Genomic DNA, 15264 nt, shown 5'->3' with positions numbered 1-15264 from the left:
GAGAGAGCTGAAGAAGTGAGGAGAAACTCAAGGAGTAAATGCGTATGCCTTGTAGCGCTATAGAAATATTAAATAGTAGTAGTAGTAGTAAATGGTCGAAGAGTGAGGAAAGAGTCAGGGACTTTACCCGTGGAGAGAGCTGAAGAGTGAAGAAAGAGTCAGAGAATCTATCCATGTGGAGAGACTCAGGGGCTGTACCCAATGAGAGAGCGGAACAGTGAGGAAAGACTCGGGGAGTCTACCCAACAAGAGACCAGAAGAGTGAGGAGAAACTCAAGGAGTAGATGGTCAAAGAGTGAGGAAAGAGTCAGGGACTTTGCCCGTGGAGAGAGCTGAAGAGTGAAGAAAGAGTCAGAGAATCTATCCATGAGGAGAGACTCAGGGGCTGTACCCAATGAGAGAGCTGAACAGTGAGGAAAGATTCGGGGAGTCTACCCAACAAGAGACCTGAAGAGTGAGGAGAGTCTCAAGGAGTCTACCCAAAGAGTGAGGAAAAAGATTCTACCTACAGAGAGAGCTAAAGAGTGAAGAAGAGTCAGAGAATCTACCCAAGAGGAGAGACTTAGGGAGTCTACCCAAGGAGATGGATGAAAAGTAAGAAGAGAGAAAGGGAATCTACCCAATGAGAGAGCTGGAGCATGAAGAAAGACTCTGGGGGTCTGCAAGAGAAACAGGTTGGTGCCTGAGGTCTGGCTTCAGTCAGTCATACTAGATAGGAGCGAGAAAGAGATTCTTTTCTGTCAGGACTGTCTGAAGTCCAAAGAGGAGAGGAGAAGGCTGGGGTGGGAGTTTAGCCACTGGCCTGCAATAAACTTGTGGAGTATGAAGAGACTGAAGACAGTATGCTTTGTTTTTCAATGTATATCACATGTCTGATTGCACAGAACCTGTCTGAGACGGATTTGGAAAATGATCTGCGAACTGTTGTACCTGTTTTAGTAACAAAAAATCCCTTTTTTTGAGTTTGAGTGTGCATCCATTGACTGATACTGGGTCATCCCAACAGTAGGGTCTTCAAAGCTTGTACTTCCCCCTTCCAACAAAGCCTGGAGTGGTAAGTATAACCCCAAACGAAAACATGAAGAGGCAGTTGCAACCCCAACCCCCTATTCTGGGCAGATTGGCCATTTTCTTCTTTATCTGTTGTCATCGACTATCCTCCGATGTTCTACTCATGCAACTACTTTAGACTCTGCTCAACTGGTTTCCCAGGGCTACAGTGAAATTTAGCTGGCTCAGTGCTGAGTAATTTTCACCCTGGGGGATCCAGCCAGCCAGATCTCTTTGAAAAGCACATTCAAAGTTATTTGCAGGGAAACTGAAACTACAAGTCCCCCACAATTAACCCCATTCTTACCTGTGTAGGTTCTCATTTAGGTGCGTCAGGTTGGGCGCCCTGCAGTCGTTGTTAAACTCAGGGATGAAGCCATAGTCTTTAAAGAGGGCCTCGGCCCCCGTGGCAATGATGGCTACCCCGTTCTGGACTCGGCGGTGGAGGTCATCCTTCCATCCGGCTGAAAGCACTGTGAACAATCCCACCGGAAGGTTATCAGGCATATAATCCGTGCTGCCAAAGTTGGTGCCCACCATGAACCAGATATACCCGGGCCCAGTCAAGCCAGCCTCACGGGCGGCCCGGAAAACGCTGTCGGCTTCCTCTCGGGAACAGTAGAGCAGACGGACCTGGGCCGTGATCTCTCGTAGCTGGCGCTTAAGCCGTACCCCGCCAGGATCCTCGGTGAGGTTGAGGGTCAGCACACCACGGTGCTCCCAGCCAATAAAACTGCCCTCTGTGATCAATTCAATGTACTCCACAAAGTCTTCATGGCCCGGGAAGAGGGTGGTGATCACTGCAAAGGCTGTCCAGTCGTACTCTTCCAGCACCTCAAAGATGACCTGCAGCTGCTGCTCTGTGGAGGATCCCAACTGGAGAAAGATAGAGCCCTTCTCCTGCAGAAGGTGGGGACGGCGGTGAGGGGGAGAAGGGAGAGGAATAAAGGAATGGGGGAGACAAAGGTGAAGGGAAGGGGATGGAGGTAGGCAAGAAGAAGAGAGAGAAGCCATTTCATTTTGCAATGTTGACACTTCCAACCTTTCAGGAGTCAAACATACCAAGGTATAGTATCTGTAGGAGCTTCTGGGCGGGCATGCGTATGTAATAGGGATTAAACTCAGGTGGCCTCCCCTCCTTTGCTGAATATGGAGAGTGACGGTGTCTGTACGGCTTGCTGTTCAGGGGGAAGTGGGAATATTTGGACAGATGGAAATATTCCATGCCCTTGGCAGTCATTCTTTTTAGTGGTGGACAGGGGGCACACTGGAGCTCAGGGGCTCTTTTTTTCTGTGAAGAAGGAAGACTTCTGATCTGGAAATTGGAGGTGTGTTTCTAAGAGGTGCGGGGGGAAAAACAGGAAAAAGAAAAAATACTTTGGGGAAATATTCAACTAGCAGCGGTCATGCCTGGATATTCAAAACCAGGCCATGTCGAGGTACCAGCATTAAATATCTGGTATGTGCAGATGACTGGTATTTAACCGGATATGTTAAACCAGCCGAAGATAGGACTGCTATTTAAGTGGTCCTGTTGGGTCGATTTACTGAACTGGTTAAGAGCTGAATATCTCCAATTATCCGGTTAAATGCTGACTACTCCCCTGGACCACCTACACAGTAGCCACTTTCGGCTTTAGCGGTTAGCAGGGAAATTCAGCAGCGCTATCTGGGTGAATGTGGTTGAATAATCCCTCAGGGCCTGCTGAACACCAGTTAACCAGGCAAGGGAATCTCTTAACAGGTTAACTGGATTTGACTATCAACCCTGTAATGTCAGCAGACAAACATTCACCTGCGACGCCAGTGGCAAATATCTAGGAAGCAAAACTTGTACAGTTGGAAACAAAAGAACAGGGAGAAAGTAACAGAGAAGACCAAGAGTTAGAAGAAAAAACTGTGAACTCCATCAATGCAGAGACAACTGACCTGCAGCTTTACCCCTCATTCCCTCTTGAGGATCCTCTGTGCCCCTCCCAGGTTTTGCCCTCACTCCCCCACCACTGAGAATCCTCTGTGCCCCTCCCAGGCTTTACCCCTCACTCCCCCACCACTGAGAATCATCTGTGCTCCTCCCAGGCTTTATCCCCTCACTTCCCCACCACTGAGGATCCTCTGTGCCCCCTCCCAGGCTTTACCCTTCACTCCCCCACCACTGAGGATCCTCTGTGCCCATCCCAGGCTTTATCCCCTCACTTCCCCACCACTGAGGATCCTCTGTGCCCATCCCAGGCTTTACCTCCTCACTCCCCCACCACTGAGAATCCTCTGTGCCCCTCCCAGGCTTTATCCCCTCACTTCCCCACCACTGAGGATCCTCTGTGCCCCCTCCCAGGCTTTACCCTTCACTCCCCCACCACTGAGGATCCTCTGTGCCCATCCCAGGCTTTACCCTTCACTCCCCCACCACTGAGGATCCTCTGTGTCTATCCTCAGCCTTTACCCCCTGACTCCCCCCACCACTGAGGATCCTCTCAGGGGAATTTGTGAATATATGTTCCCTGCATACAATGGGAACGGGATCAGATATGAGTGGTCACCTTCCAGCCTCATATTGTGCCCCTTCGGTCTGGTGAATGATGGGAGGGGGAGGGGGAAGAGGGAATGAAAAGGCAGGAGAGAGCTGGAAAGAGAAAGGGAAAGAGAGATAGAAAGTGGTAGCAGGAGAGAAATGGAAAGAGGATAAGGAAGGGAGAAATGGAGAAAGTGGAAAAAATGTTAGGAGGAGAGAGAAAACACTGAGGAGAAAGAGAGGATAGAGATTTGGGAAGAGTAGAGAAATTGATGGGAGGGAGCAACAGTGAAAACAAAATGTAGGAGACAACCTGAAATGGACATGATAACCCATTAAGAGCTTTGCCATGGGGCTCTGGGTGCGACTACCAATTCAAATGTACCCTCTCTCAACCATCCCCCTCTCACCTTGGGGGTCAGTACGATGGCCGAGCCACCCTTGATACCAATGATAGGCATGGAGGTCTGGGCAGAGATGAAGTCCAAGATCTGAGCCACAGACTCAGTGCGGCTGTCGTCTTCAAAGACCACACCGTGGATGCGCAGGCTGGAGAGCACGTCGCAGATCTGCACGATCAGGTTGCGGGGGTTGGTATCGTTCAGCAGGACAGAGACCGGGTGGACCTCCATAGAGAAATTGCGAAAGGTATCTGGGGAAAAGCGGGCGCTCTCCGGAGGGTAGGAGTCACCGCTGAAAACCACAGCCACGTTGAGGGAGCGGGGGCCGTCCTCTCGGCGCACAGGCACGAAGGGGCTGGCACATCCCAGGGCCAGGAGGAAGAGCATCCTAGCTGCAGAGGCAGAAGCGGAGGTCACGTGGGGGCGTAGGCTCATCTCGGAGGGTCTGGGCACTCGCTCTGAAGCAGGTTGGGAGGAGAGAGAGAGGGAAGAGGGTGGAGGAGAGCAAAAAGGATGAGAGGGGAGGAAAGGGCAGAGACAGAGAACATCAGAACTGCCATACTGGGTCTAGTCCAGTTTCTTAATTCAGGAGACAAGAACTTGGCAGGATCCCAAAAATTATACAACATTCCATATTATCGACTTATAGGGTTATGCAGCAGCTTCTCAAGTCTACCTTAATAACCTCCAGGAATTTATCCAAACATGTTAAATGCAATTTATCTTGTTGGGCAAACTGGATGGACCATACAGATCTTTATCTGCTGTCATATTCTATGTTACTATGTTTGAAACTAGACTAACTGGTGGCAAATCAATAAAAAGGAGCATGCTTAGCACCAATTCTGTAATGGCTTAAGGGTACGTCTAAGCCATTACAGAAATACACAAGGCCATATTGGTGCGCCTGCTTACGGCAGGTCAATGGCTGAGCTAAGTGCCCCATGCAACACATGCAACTGACAGTATCCTATAAGCTTGTTGACACCCCCGTGCTCCGCCCCTGACATTTGTGCACTAAGCAATTTAGCGCCTAGCCCTAAGGCAGCATAACTGCAAATTATTAGGATCAATCACGAGCATCAACGCTCTGGGGTTGATATTCCAAGCGTTTTACTTCGCTTTCATAGGGCTGCCTGCTGAAATTCAGCACCAAGGGCCATCAAGTATGAAATAGCCAAGAGTCCTTTATTGATAAACCCAACATGGGCTGTGTTTCAGCATAACTACACCTGCGTTAGGGGTCAAAACTATAATCAGGCTAGTGAAAATATGGTATCACAGATCACTGAATCAAACAACACATCCCTACAGTTCCTGCCAGGTGCTGACAAACGAAGAGCTCGAAGCAGTTGCCTTTCTATTTGACGTTGTTTAGCAGCTGCATCACTCCTCAGACCATGTTGGGTTTATCAATAAATGACTCTTGACTTATGGCCCTTGGTGCTGTTTTTTGTTGTTGTTGTTGTTGTTGTTGTTTATTTGTTTGTTTCTGTGTGTGCACTTTGACCCTCGTTTCTGCTCTTTGATGCTGATATTCATGCCATGTGACTGGATAGTGAGTAGAACATCAGCACCAGCTTCCAAACACAACCGGCTACCTTGTTGCTGGTCTGGGGCAGAGTTAGCACTTAACCGCACAAGGTGACTGCAAATAAGATTGAATGAAATGAAGTCCTATCTTCATGTACTTCACCTTCTTTGGTTAACTGAAAGAGTTTTAGTGGCCAACGACCAACCAGAGATTGAATGCCAGCACCTGGGCATGGTACGGCATTGAATATCCAGGAATAAAGCCAGCAACAGTCAGCGAAATGCCGACTGCCACCAGCTGAATATTGGCCCTTACTAGTGTATAAATTAGAGTCACTAATGGCGCCTTAATTCAGGCAGCAGCTCATAGAACTGGCACAGCCTCCAGCGGCAAGTGAAAAAAATAGTTTCACCTCTGTATTTTAAAAGTGCTACTTAGGACTTCATGGAGTGTCCCCTGGTCTTAGTAATTTTTCAAAGCATAAACAATCAATTCACTTTTTACCTGTATTGCACCACTCAGGATTTTGTAGACCGGGATCATACCCCACCTCATCCATCTCTTTTCCAAGCTGAAGAGCCCTAACCTCTTTAGCCTTTCCTCATACAAGAGGAGTTCCACCCTTTATCATTTTGGTCACTCTTCTTTGAACCTTTTCTAATGCCGCTAAATCTTTTTTAAGATATGACGACCAGAATTGAATGCAATATTCAAGCTGTGGACGCACTGTGGAGCAATACAGAGGCATTATAGTATTTTTGGTCTTATTCATCATCCCTTTCCTAATAATTCCTAGCATCCTGTTTGCTTTTTTGGCCACCACCGCACACAGGGCAGAAGCTTTCAGCATATTGTCTATGATGACACCTAGATCTTTTTCCTGCATGATGACACAGAGGGTAATTTTAAAAACTTTTTTCAGGACATAAAATCCTGTGTTTTGCACGTCATTGAACTTTTTTTTTAATTACCCTACGGGTCATGCATGTAAAGTTCTGTATGGACCCCTATTAGCTGTGATCTTGGTTGCATGGCATGCACATTCTTCATAAAATACACACAGTCACCCAGCCTGTACATGCAGTCCCGGACTACGTAAATATCTACAGCTTCAACATAGCTGATCTTTCCTCCAGTTCCCCCCTAGTATTTTACAAAGACACCTGGGCATCTGTTTACCCTCTTAACCTGAACAACCTGTTATAAAATGAGTAACCTAGTGGTTAGTGCAGTGGACTTTGATCTTGGGGAACTCAGTTCGAATCCCACTGCAGCTCCTTGTGACTCTGGGCAAGTCACTTAACCCTCCATTGCCCCTGGTACAAAATAAGTACCTGAATATATGTAAACCGCTTTGAATGTAGTTGCAAAAACCTCAGAAAGGCAGTATATCAAGTCCCATTTCCCTTTTCCCTTTCCCTCTTGGAGGGCAGCTCTACAGAGGGGTGCATAGAATTAGGTGACTAGAGGGTGCCTGATTGGGTAGTCACCTAGAACACCCTCTAGTCACCTGATAGGTGACTAGAGGGTGTTCTGTAAAGGAAGAAAGGCACATACTTTCCTTTATAGAATACTAACAAAACTAAGAATAATTAGAGGATGTCCAAATTTTGGTTTCGGCACCGAAAGCAGCCCAAAATCTGGATTCGGCCGAAACTGAGCATGCTCAGGTGTTGAGGGCTCTCCCAAGCCTATGCTGGGAGGAAGGACCAGCATGGAGGTGGGAGGCCTTCTGCTAGCAGGGTTGGGGACCCTCAGCAGCTCAGGTATGTGGAGATTGTGGGGGGAAAAGAGCGAGGCAAAGTTTTGTGCCCCCCTCACCTTGTGCTCTGGCTCCCCCCCCCCCCCCCCCTGTAAAATTCAAGGTCTGGGTACGCGCCTGCTTACACTAGTATTCTGTGATGGAATTTGGATGCTCAGATGTCGTTACAGAACAGGGTCTCACTATTCAGTATCGGGGTGCTTAAAATTCACTTAGCAATTGCTCCTATTGTCCACAGCGATGCTAAGATCCTTTTCCTGGACGGTGCCTTCGCACTGTGTCCCTGAAGTTAAGATCACGTTTCTCTATGTGCTTCTCTTTGCAACTTGTCCACATTAAATTTAATTTCAAGTCTGGCAAGGTCCTTCTGCAGTTCATCACAGCCTGCGTGTGTATTAACTACTGTGAATAATTTTGTGTCATCTGCATATTTGATCACATCACTCGTCGCTCCCTTTTCCAGACTTAATGAATATAGTAATCAGCACTGTTCCCAGCACTGGAGAATGACAAGGGGACAAAGCTTGTCCCTGTCCCCACCCCGTCCCCATGGGTTCTGTCTCCATCCCCCCCTCCCCGCAGATTGTGTCTGTCCCTTCAGGCTCTGTCCTCAGAAGCCTCAAACACTTATGATTTTATATTTAAATCTTTGTATTAAAGTATAAAAAGGAGCATTATGCTGTGCTACTGTTGTTTATAAATCACAAATAGAAAACAATAATAACAACGAGCAGCTATAATAACCCCACCACCACCCTCTACCTTCCAACCCCAACAATAGCTGACTTCTATTACCCCAAGGAATCCTAATCCACCCTGTTAAAGTGCCCATGGGTACAAAATATGTATCTTTATGCCCTAGAGGGGAGAAATATGCCCTATGATTTTTTAATCTGTGGATAAATAAGAAGTCATCAACAATCTCAGGATTCAATCTAGCTCTCCTGTCTTCCACAGTCCTTCCTGCAATAGAAGGTGCCTTCTTAGAAGATATGCTGGTAGCAGGGATGTACAGGATCCCCCATGCAAATTTTGTCAGTTGTGATCAGCACTTTTGCTTGTTTTTCCAAAAAATAAAAACATCACGAACATAAATAACTGTCCAATTCATTAACAGGCTTCAAAGTAGAGAATGACACGGGATCTGTCCCCGTCCCCATTCCCATAGTTACCGCAGGTCCCCGTGTCATTCTTTACCTAGCACAGACCCCTGAGGCACTCCACTCTTGACCCCTTTCCATTGGGAAAACTGACCATGTAGTACAAAACCACAGTAAGACATCACTTCATGTCCCAGGACTTTTGAATTTCTTGAAGAGTATCGCATGAGGGACTTTATCAACTACCTTTTGAAATCCAATTGCACTATGGGCCCAATATTCAAAGCATTTATTCTCCTAAGGCTCTCTTGGGGTGAGTCACTTTATTTCCCTGTCTCTCAGCTCTACTCCCCAGCTCTGTCAGAGACCTGATCTCTCTGAGTGACCCTGGGGTGAGATACTTTATCTTCCTGTGCTTCAACTCCGGCATGGTCATGGAAAGACTCAGTCAAGTGACCCCGGGATTAAAGGGTTAGAGAGTCAATGACAGAGCCGGGGATTAAAGACCAGTTTACAAATGCAGAAAGAGGAAACAACCCAAGAACTAGAAAACATTCTTAGAAAGAAAATCCAAAAATAGAAAGATTTGGCCAATAAAGAGAGGTCATCCAGAAAAAGCCAGATGAAGGAAAAAAAGAGATCACCAAGAAAGATAGAGAAGAAAGCGGGAAATGAAAAGAGTTGAGAAAGACAGAGGCCCAGACGGATCAGGCTGTCCTGGCTGTCTCTCCAACCCAAGTCCTTTGAGGGCAGTTCTATTCCAGTACGCCCAGATTTAGATACCTAGAGGGTGACTAGTCCGTAAAGGGAAGTAGGCATTATATTTTCTACAGCAATTGACGCATGATTAACAGCTCAAGGACTCTTGGTCTTTAAGGAGCCAAAATATAAATTGACACCAAGGTGTAAGTTCCAAAATGCAGTGCACTTAGACAATGGCTTCAGTATGCCCAGATGCCAGCGTAGAATCGGTGCTAAGTGCGCCATTCAATATTAGTGTCGGTCCGCATTTATGTGCCCAACTGTAGACGCATACACCAACGGCTAGTGTAAACGCTCACGCCTAAATGTAGGCAGTTAGATGCGGAATTGCTACTATTTAGTAACATGGGTACAAGTGCCAGGCCCGCCCCTGACCTACCTGTGCCCCTCCCAGGTGCACAATCCTTTAGATTATGTGTGCAAAATTTGCAGAATCCTGACTAAGAGCAGTTACTCATGTAACTGCCAATTGGAAGTTAACGCCAATCAACAGCTAAAGATTATTTTAAGTCGATTGTAATAATAACGAGAGGAAACTCCAGACCAAGGAAGGGGAAGTGGCAAATGCTGAGTGAGGTGATTTGAGAGTGAAACATGGGAGAAACCTTAAACAGCCACAGAGAATCCTCAACCGTGAGTGAGGGGTAAAGCCTGGGAGAGGCACAGAGGAGCCTCAGTGCTGGGGGAGTGAGAGGTAAAGCCTGGGATGGACACAGAGGTGTCCTCAGTGGTGAGGGAGTGAGGGGTAAAGCCTGGGATGGGCACAGAGTATTCTCGGTGGTGGGGGAATGAAGGGTAAAGCCTGGGACAGGCACAGATGAGCCTTAGTGGTGGAGGAGTGAGAGGTAAAGCCTGGGAGGGGCACAGAGGAGTCTCAGTGCTGGGGGAGTGAGGGGTAAAGCCTGGGACAGGCACAGATGAGCCTCAGTGGTGGGGGAGTGAGGGGTAAAGCCTGGGATGGGTACAGAAGAGTCTCAGTGGTGGGGAAGGGAGGGATAAAGCCTTGGATAGACACAGAGGATTCTGATTATTTCATTACTGTAGGCTTTTTTCCAATCTATAGAGGGAATTGTTTCCTGATCGGCGATAGGCAGAGCTAGAAATTGTCACTCCCTTTCACCACTTGCTTCTTGCATGATGCTATGCTTGGGGACAAGCAGGGGAGAATCAGTTCTCCTGTTCCCAGAATCATTCCACCCCTCCTCCCCCATCCCATGCCACTTCCTCCTAGAGCTGACACTGATTGAATGTGACATTTTTTTAAATCCAGCGTATCATGTCTAACACTATGATTTAACAAATCCCACAGGAACTGGCTCCCCCCCCCCCCCCCCCCTGCAACAACCTTGGCAGCATTAAAAATCTCATGGCTTGTTAAAATGACATAAACAGATGTGATTTCCTGTGTGCCTGGGTAGCCTTCCCATAACAACTACATATTTTGGGGAGGGAGTAGTAAGAGGACCTAGGACTAACCTGACTTTTAGTTCTCGGGTTCACTAACCAGGTAGGTTGAGACTCCTTGAGAAAAAGAGACAGCTGACTCTGATCCCAAGCCCCACCTCACTGTTTCATTCACAGAGAACTACTAAACAATGCCTCCCCCCCCCCCCAAAATGTACAATGTCTGCCTCAGACGTATTCATTGTAGAAGGGGGCAGTGAGTTGGATCAGCCTTGTTAGGGGCTGAACATCTGGATGGGTGGAGAGGAAGAGGCAAATATGGCTGCTTCTATTAGCCAGAGAAAATCCAACATTCCCAGACCTCCGATCTCCTGAGAGACCAGTCCCTGATTCATCTGTACAATGTACAATACTCTCTTCCCCATCAACCACTCATCCTCCCTTCTTGGCCACCATGATGACACAAAATTGTTGGGAAGTCTAGCTATCCCGATCCCAAGGATTCGAACTTGATTTAGCTTGGAGAAGAAAAGACAGAAGGGAGAGCTTTTTGGAGAGTGACTGTCAGATACATAATGGAAGGGGAGGGTAAGTTACGACAAAGATGGGGAACTCTTGAGCTGAAATCACAGCAGATGAAGTGTTAAAAAGAACTTTTTACCCATAGTGGAACTCGAATGCAGGAACGAGATATTTAAGGAGGGGGATCAGATCTATCTTACTGGAAAGATTAATCAGATTACACACGTCTGTCTGGGAAGATTTCTATGGGGGATCTTGCCTAGAAGTAAGGAAGAGCTACATGATGCTTCGATTCCTCCCAGTCCCATCTTTCTCTGATTCAAGATGATCTCCTGTAGTCCTTCTCAGTCCTATATGTCTCTGATTCTATATGATCTCCTGAGCCCTTCCTGCCCATCTTTCTCTGATTCTAGACGATCTCCTGAAGTCTCTCCCAGCCCTATCTTTCTCTGATTCTAGATGATCTCCTGAAGTCCCACTCCTGATATTCCTCCCAGCCCCATCTTTCTCTGATCCTAGATGATCTCTTGAGGTCCCTCCCAGCCCCATTTTTCTCTGATCCTAGATGATCTCCTGAGGTCCCTCCCAGCCCCATTGGTCTCTGATTCTATCCTGAGGCCCTTCCCAGCTCCATCTTTCTCTGATCCTAGATGATCTCCTGAGGTCCCTCCCAGTCCCATCTTTCCCTGATCATAGATGATCTCCTGAGGTCCCTCCCAGACCCATCTTTCCCTGATCATAGATGATCTCCTGAGGCCCTTCCCAGCTCCATCTTTCTCTGAGTCTAGATGATTCCCTGAAGTCCTTTCCAGACCCATTTCTCTCTGATTCCAGATTATCCTCCACGGTCCTTCCCAACCCCATTATTTCCTGAGTTTCCTCTCAATCCCATCTTTCTGTGGTTCTAGTTGATCTCCTGAGGTCCCTCACAGATCTATCTCTCTGAAATCAGAAAGATGGATTTTTGATGATCTCACAAAGTCACTTTCAGCCCCTTCTTTCTAGGATTCTAAATTACCTTTCTAGCTCCCTTCTAGTCCCATCTTTCTATGACATTTGGTGATGTCCTGAAGTCCCTTTTAGCCTCATCTTTCTGTGACTTTTGATTTCCCACTACCCCCAGTCCCCTTTCCAGTGCTATCCTCTCCTATCTGTTGGAGAAGGGATTCCTGCCCTCTGTTTTCTGAAAGAGAAGCCTCATCCCTCTATCCTGTCTGTGTGAGAGGACAGCCCCATTCCCTCTGTCTTTCAGAGAGGGATGCCCTGTGTCCCTTCAGAACTATCTCCCGTTCTCTTGTCTCTCTGTTCATCTGTCCATTCTTTGCAATGAGCTGTATGAGAGATCCCCCTCTGGATGTCACTGACCTTCTCCACTGTGAACAAATGGACACACAGTCTTCCTCTCCCCCAACTCTCTGTTTTCCTGTCACTTTCCTGTTCCCCCAACATGCCCACTCCCCTCTTTTCTCCCTCTCTCATGTATCTTTTGCAGCCTCTCTCCCTCTTTCCTTTCCTGCCCTCCACTTGTTTTATATCCCCTTTCTCTCCTATCCCTCCTCCTTTCCTCTTCCACCCCTTCTCTTATTCTCCTTCAGTCTTTTCCTATCTTTTTTTCATCTTCTTTCTCTTCTAAGGATTCACCCCCCCCCCCCCCCCCACACTCCCACTGTCCATCTTTCCTCTTCCTCCTTCAACAAATGTACCAGTGGTCCCTCAAGCGCCATGTGCTTCTGCCTCTGGGTTTGGTGCAGCCATAAATACAATATTTAATCATTCAAACAGCCCAAAGACATACCACAGAAGTAACAAGGCAATGCAGACATACACACCCAGACAAGTGCATGCACAAAATCCACATAGTCACAATTGTACAACTATGAGACCCTCCCCATAGAGAGCCATGCACATTCCCTTTCAGTTTTATTACGTGTTCACCCCTACCTTTGTTTAATTGAACTCGGTATTCTTCCTTTCCTGACTTACACTTCCTTAACTTCACCCACTTCCAGGGCTGACCCCTGATGTTTTTCATTCCCTGTCCTCCCCATCCCCATGAGTTACTACACTCCCTGTCCTCCCCTGATTACTTTATTCCCTGTGCTTCCCTAATTATTGACCATCCCCATAATTTATTACACTCTTCATCCCCCCCTGATTATCGATCCATCCCCAGATTTATTACAGTCCCTATTCTCCTCTGATCATTGACACTTTCCCTAATTTATAACACTCCTCTCCTGATTACTGACTCTCCCCCTGATTTATTACACTCCTCTCCTGTCTATTGACCCTTTCCCTGATTTCTACACTCCCAGCCACCCCTGATTACTGACCCTTCCCCAGATTAATTACTGTCTTCATCCTCCCCTGATTGCTGACCCATCGCCAGATTTATTACATTCATCGCCTGATTATTGATCTTGTCCCCTGATTACTGACCCTTCATTTGGTTTATTCCACTTCTTACCCTTCCCTGATTTATTACATTCATTATCCTCCCCTGATCATTGACTGTCTCTCTCTTATTTATTACATTCCTCTTCTGATTACTGACCCTCCCTTTGATTTATTACACTCCCTACCCTGCCCCAATTATTGACCTACTGATTTATTACACTCCTTCCTGATTACTGATCCTCACTGATTTATTACACTTACCTCCTGATTATTGATCTTCTCACTGAATTATTACACTTCTATCCTGAATACTGACCCTCCTTATCCTCCCCTAATTCCTGACCCCCCTCCCATTTATTTCACCAACTGTCCACCCTGATTGCTGACCCTTCCCCTGATTTATTACACTCCCTATTCTTCCCCGATTAGTGACCCTCCCCCAGATTTATTGCACTCATCTCCTGAATATTGTTCCTCTCCCTGAATTATTACACTCCTCTCCTGAATACTCCCTATCCTCTCCTGCTTACTGACCCTCCTCCTCATTTATTACACTCCCTATTCTCCCGATTATTGACCCTCTGCATTTATTACACTCCCTTTCCTGATTACTGATCCTAACTCTGATTTATTACACTCATCTCCTGATTATTGGTCTTCTCCTTGTATTATTACACTCCTCATATTATTACCCCCCCCCCCCCAAGATTTATTTCATTGTCCACTCCTGATTACTACACTTCCTATTCTCCCCTGATTACTGACCCTGCCCCAGATTTATTGACCTTCTCCCTGAATTATTACACTCCTCTTCTGAATACTGGCCTTCTCCCTGATTACTGACCCTCCCCTGAGTAATTATACTCCCTATCCTCCCCGAATGCTAAACCCTTACAATTTATTTCACCAACTGTCCACCCCTGATTTCTGACCCTTTCCCTGATTTATTACACTCTTTATTCTCCCCTGAGTTATGACACTCCTTATTCTCTCCTGATTATTGACCCACCTCCTCATTTATTACACTCTCTATCCTCCCCTGATTGCTCCCCTTCCCCTCTCCTCTTTCCCCTCCCCTCTCCTCTTTCCCCTCTGCCTGATTTATTACTCTTCCTTTCCCTCCTCACATGCTGACCCCCTGATCCCCCCCCCCCCCCCCACCTCCCCTGTCTTTCAGAGAAGGGGCTTCCATGTCCCGTCACTCCATTTCTCAGCAGAACCTCACTCACTGACTCTGCCAGACCAGGATCGCTTTAAAGTTAAAATCACTTCATTGCCCACATCCTTAGTTCCCCCGCTTACATCCTAAACTTTTCAGGGAAGGGACATAGTCTACCTGGATTCTAGTAATGCAGAAAGTCCCTCAACTTGAGCACCTTTTGGAAAGCGGAACTAAAAACCTAAACCGAAGAGGGGAAGAGGGACCTAGAAAATCCTGTGCAAGCGAAGCACAGTCAGGTTTGGAGGGGGGGGGGGGGGGGAGTCAATAATGTTTCTCATTACCAGACAATTTCCTGCTGGGGGAGCGCCGATAGGCTGTTTATGAATGTCTCTTGTGGGTCATTGAAGTTTGCCGCTAATTAATCAGTTTTCAGCTCAGGTGGGATACTCTGCATGGCCCTCTACACTAACCAGCTATTGCTCATTTATTAAAACCTCGTTAGCAGGGAAATGAAAGGCAATCAGCCATGAGCAGGATGGGAATTTTCCACCACTGGGTAGCTGGTGGGGTGCACTCTACCTTCCCAGGGAGACCTGAGGAGAAGAGACTGTCCCCGACCCTCTCATCTTTTCCCGCTGGGCTCACAAGGATGAGCAGT

At 47.1% G+C, this 15264-nt stretch overlaps 2 protein-coding genes across 2 annotated transcripts in view; one reads left to right on the top strand and one right to left on the bottom strand.

Annotated features, from left to right (window-relative positions):
* Window positions 1-4350, bottom strand: part of GRIN2D (glutamate ionotropic receptor NMDA type subunit 2D) — a 62391-nt gene extending 58041 nt beyond the window's left edge. The window contains exons 1-2 of the mRNA XM_030199240.1: window positions 3973-4350; window positions 1358-1950 (exon numbers count right to left, since the gene is read on the bottom strand). Of these exons, the coding sequence (XP_030055100.1) occupies window positions 1358-1950; window positions 3973-4350 (971 nt within the window). The remainder of the gene's footprint in view (window positions 1-1357; window positions 1951-3972) is intronic.
* The window catches only part of LOC115466521 (sulfotransferase family cytosolic 2B member 1-like), a 1032539-nt gene that overhangs the window by 64757 nt on the left and 952518 nt on the right, over window positions 1-15264 (top strand). The gene's annotated exons all lie outside the window — the stretch shown is intronic.

Source organism: Microcaecilia unicolor, chromosome 3 (assembly GCF_901765095.1).
Source record: "Microcaecilia unicolor chromosome 3, aMicUni1.1, whole genome shotgun sequence".
Classification (NCBI taxonomy): Eukaryota; Metazoa; Chordata; class Amphibia; order Gymnophiona; family Siphonopidae; genus Microcaecilia; species Microcaecilia unicolor.
Note: the sequence above shows the minus strand (reverse complement) of the source record. Positions and strands in the feature narration are given on the sequence as shown.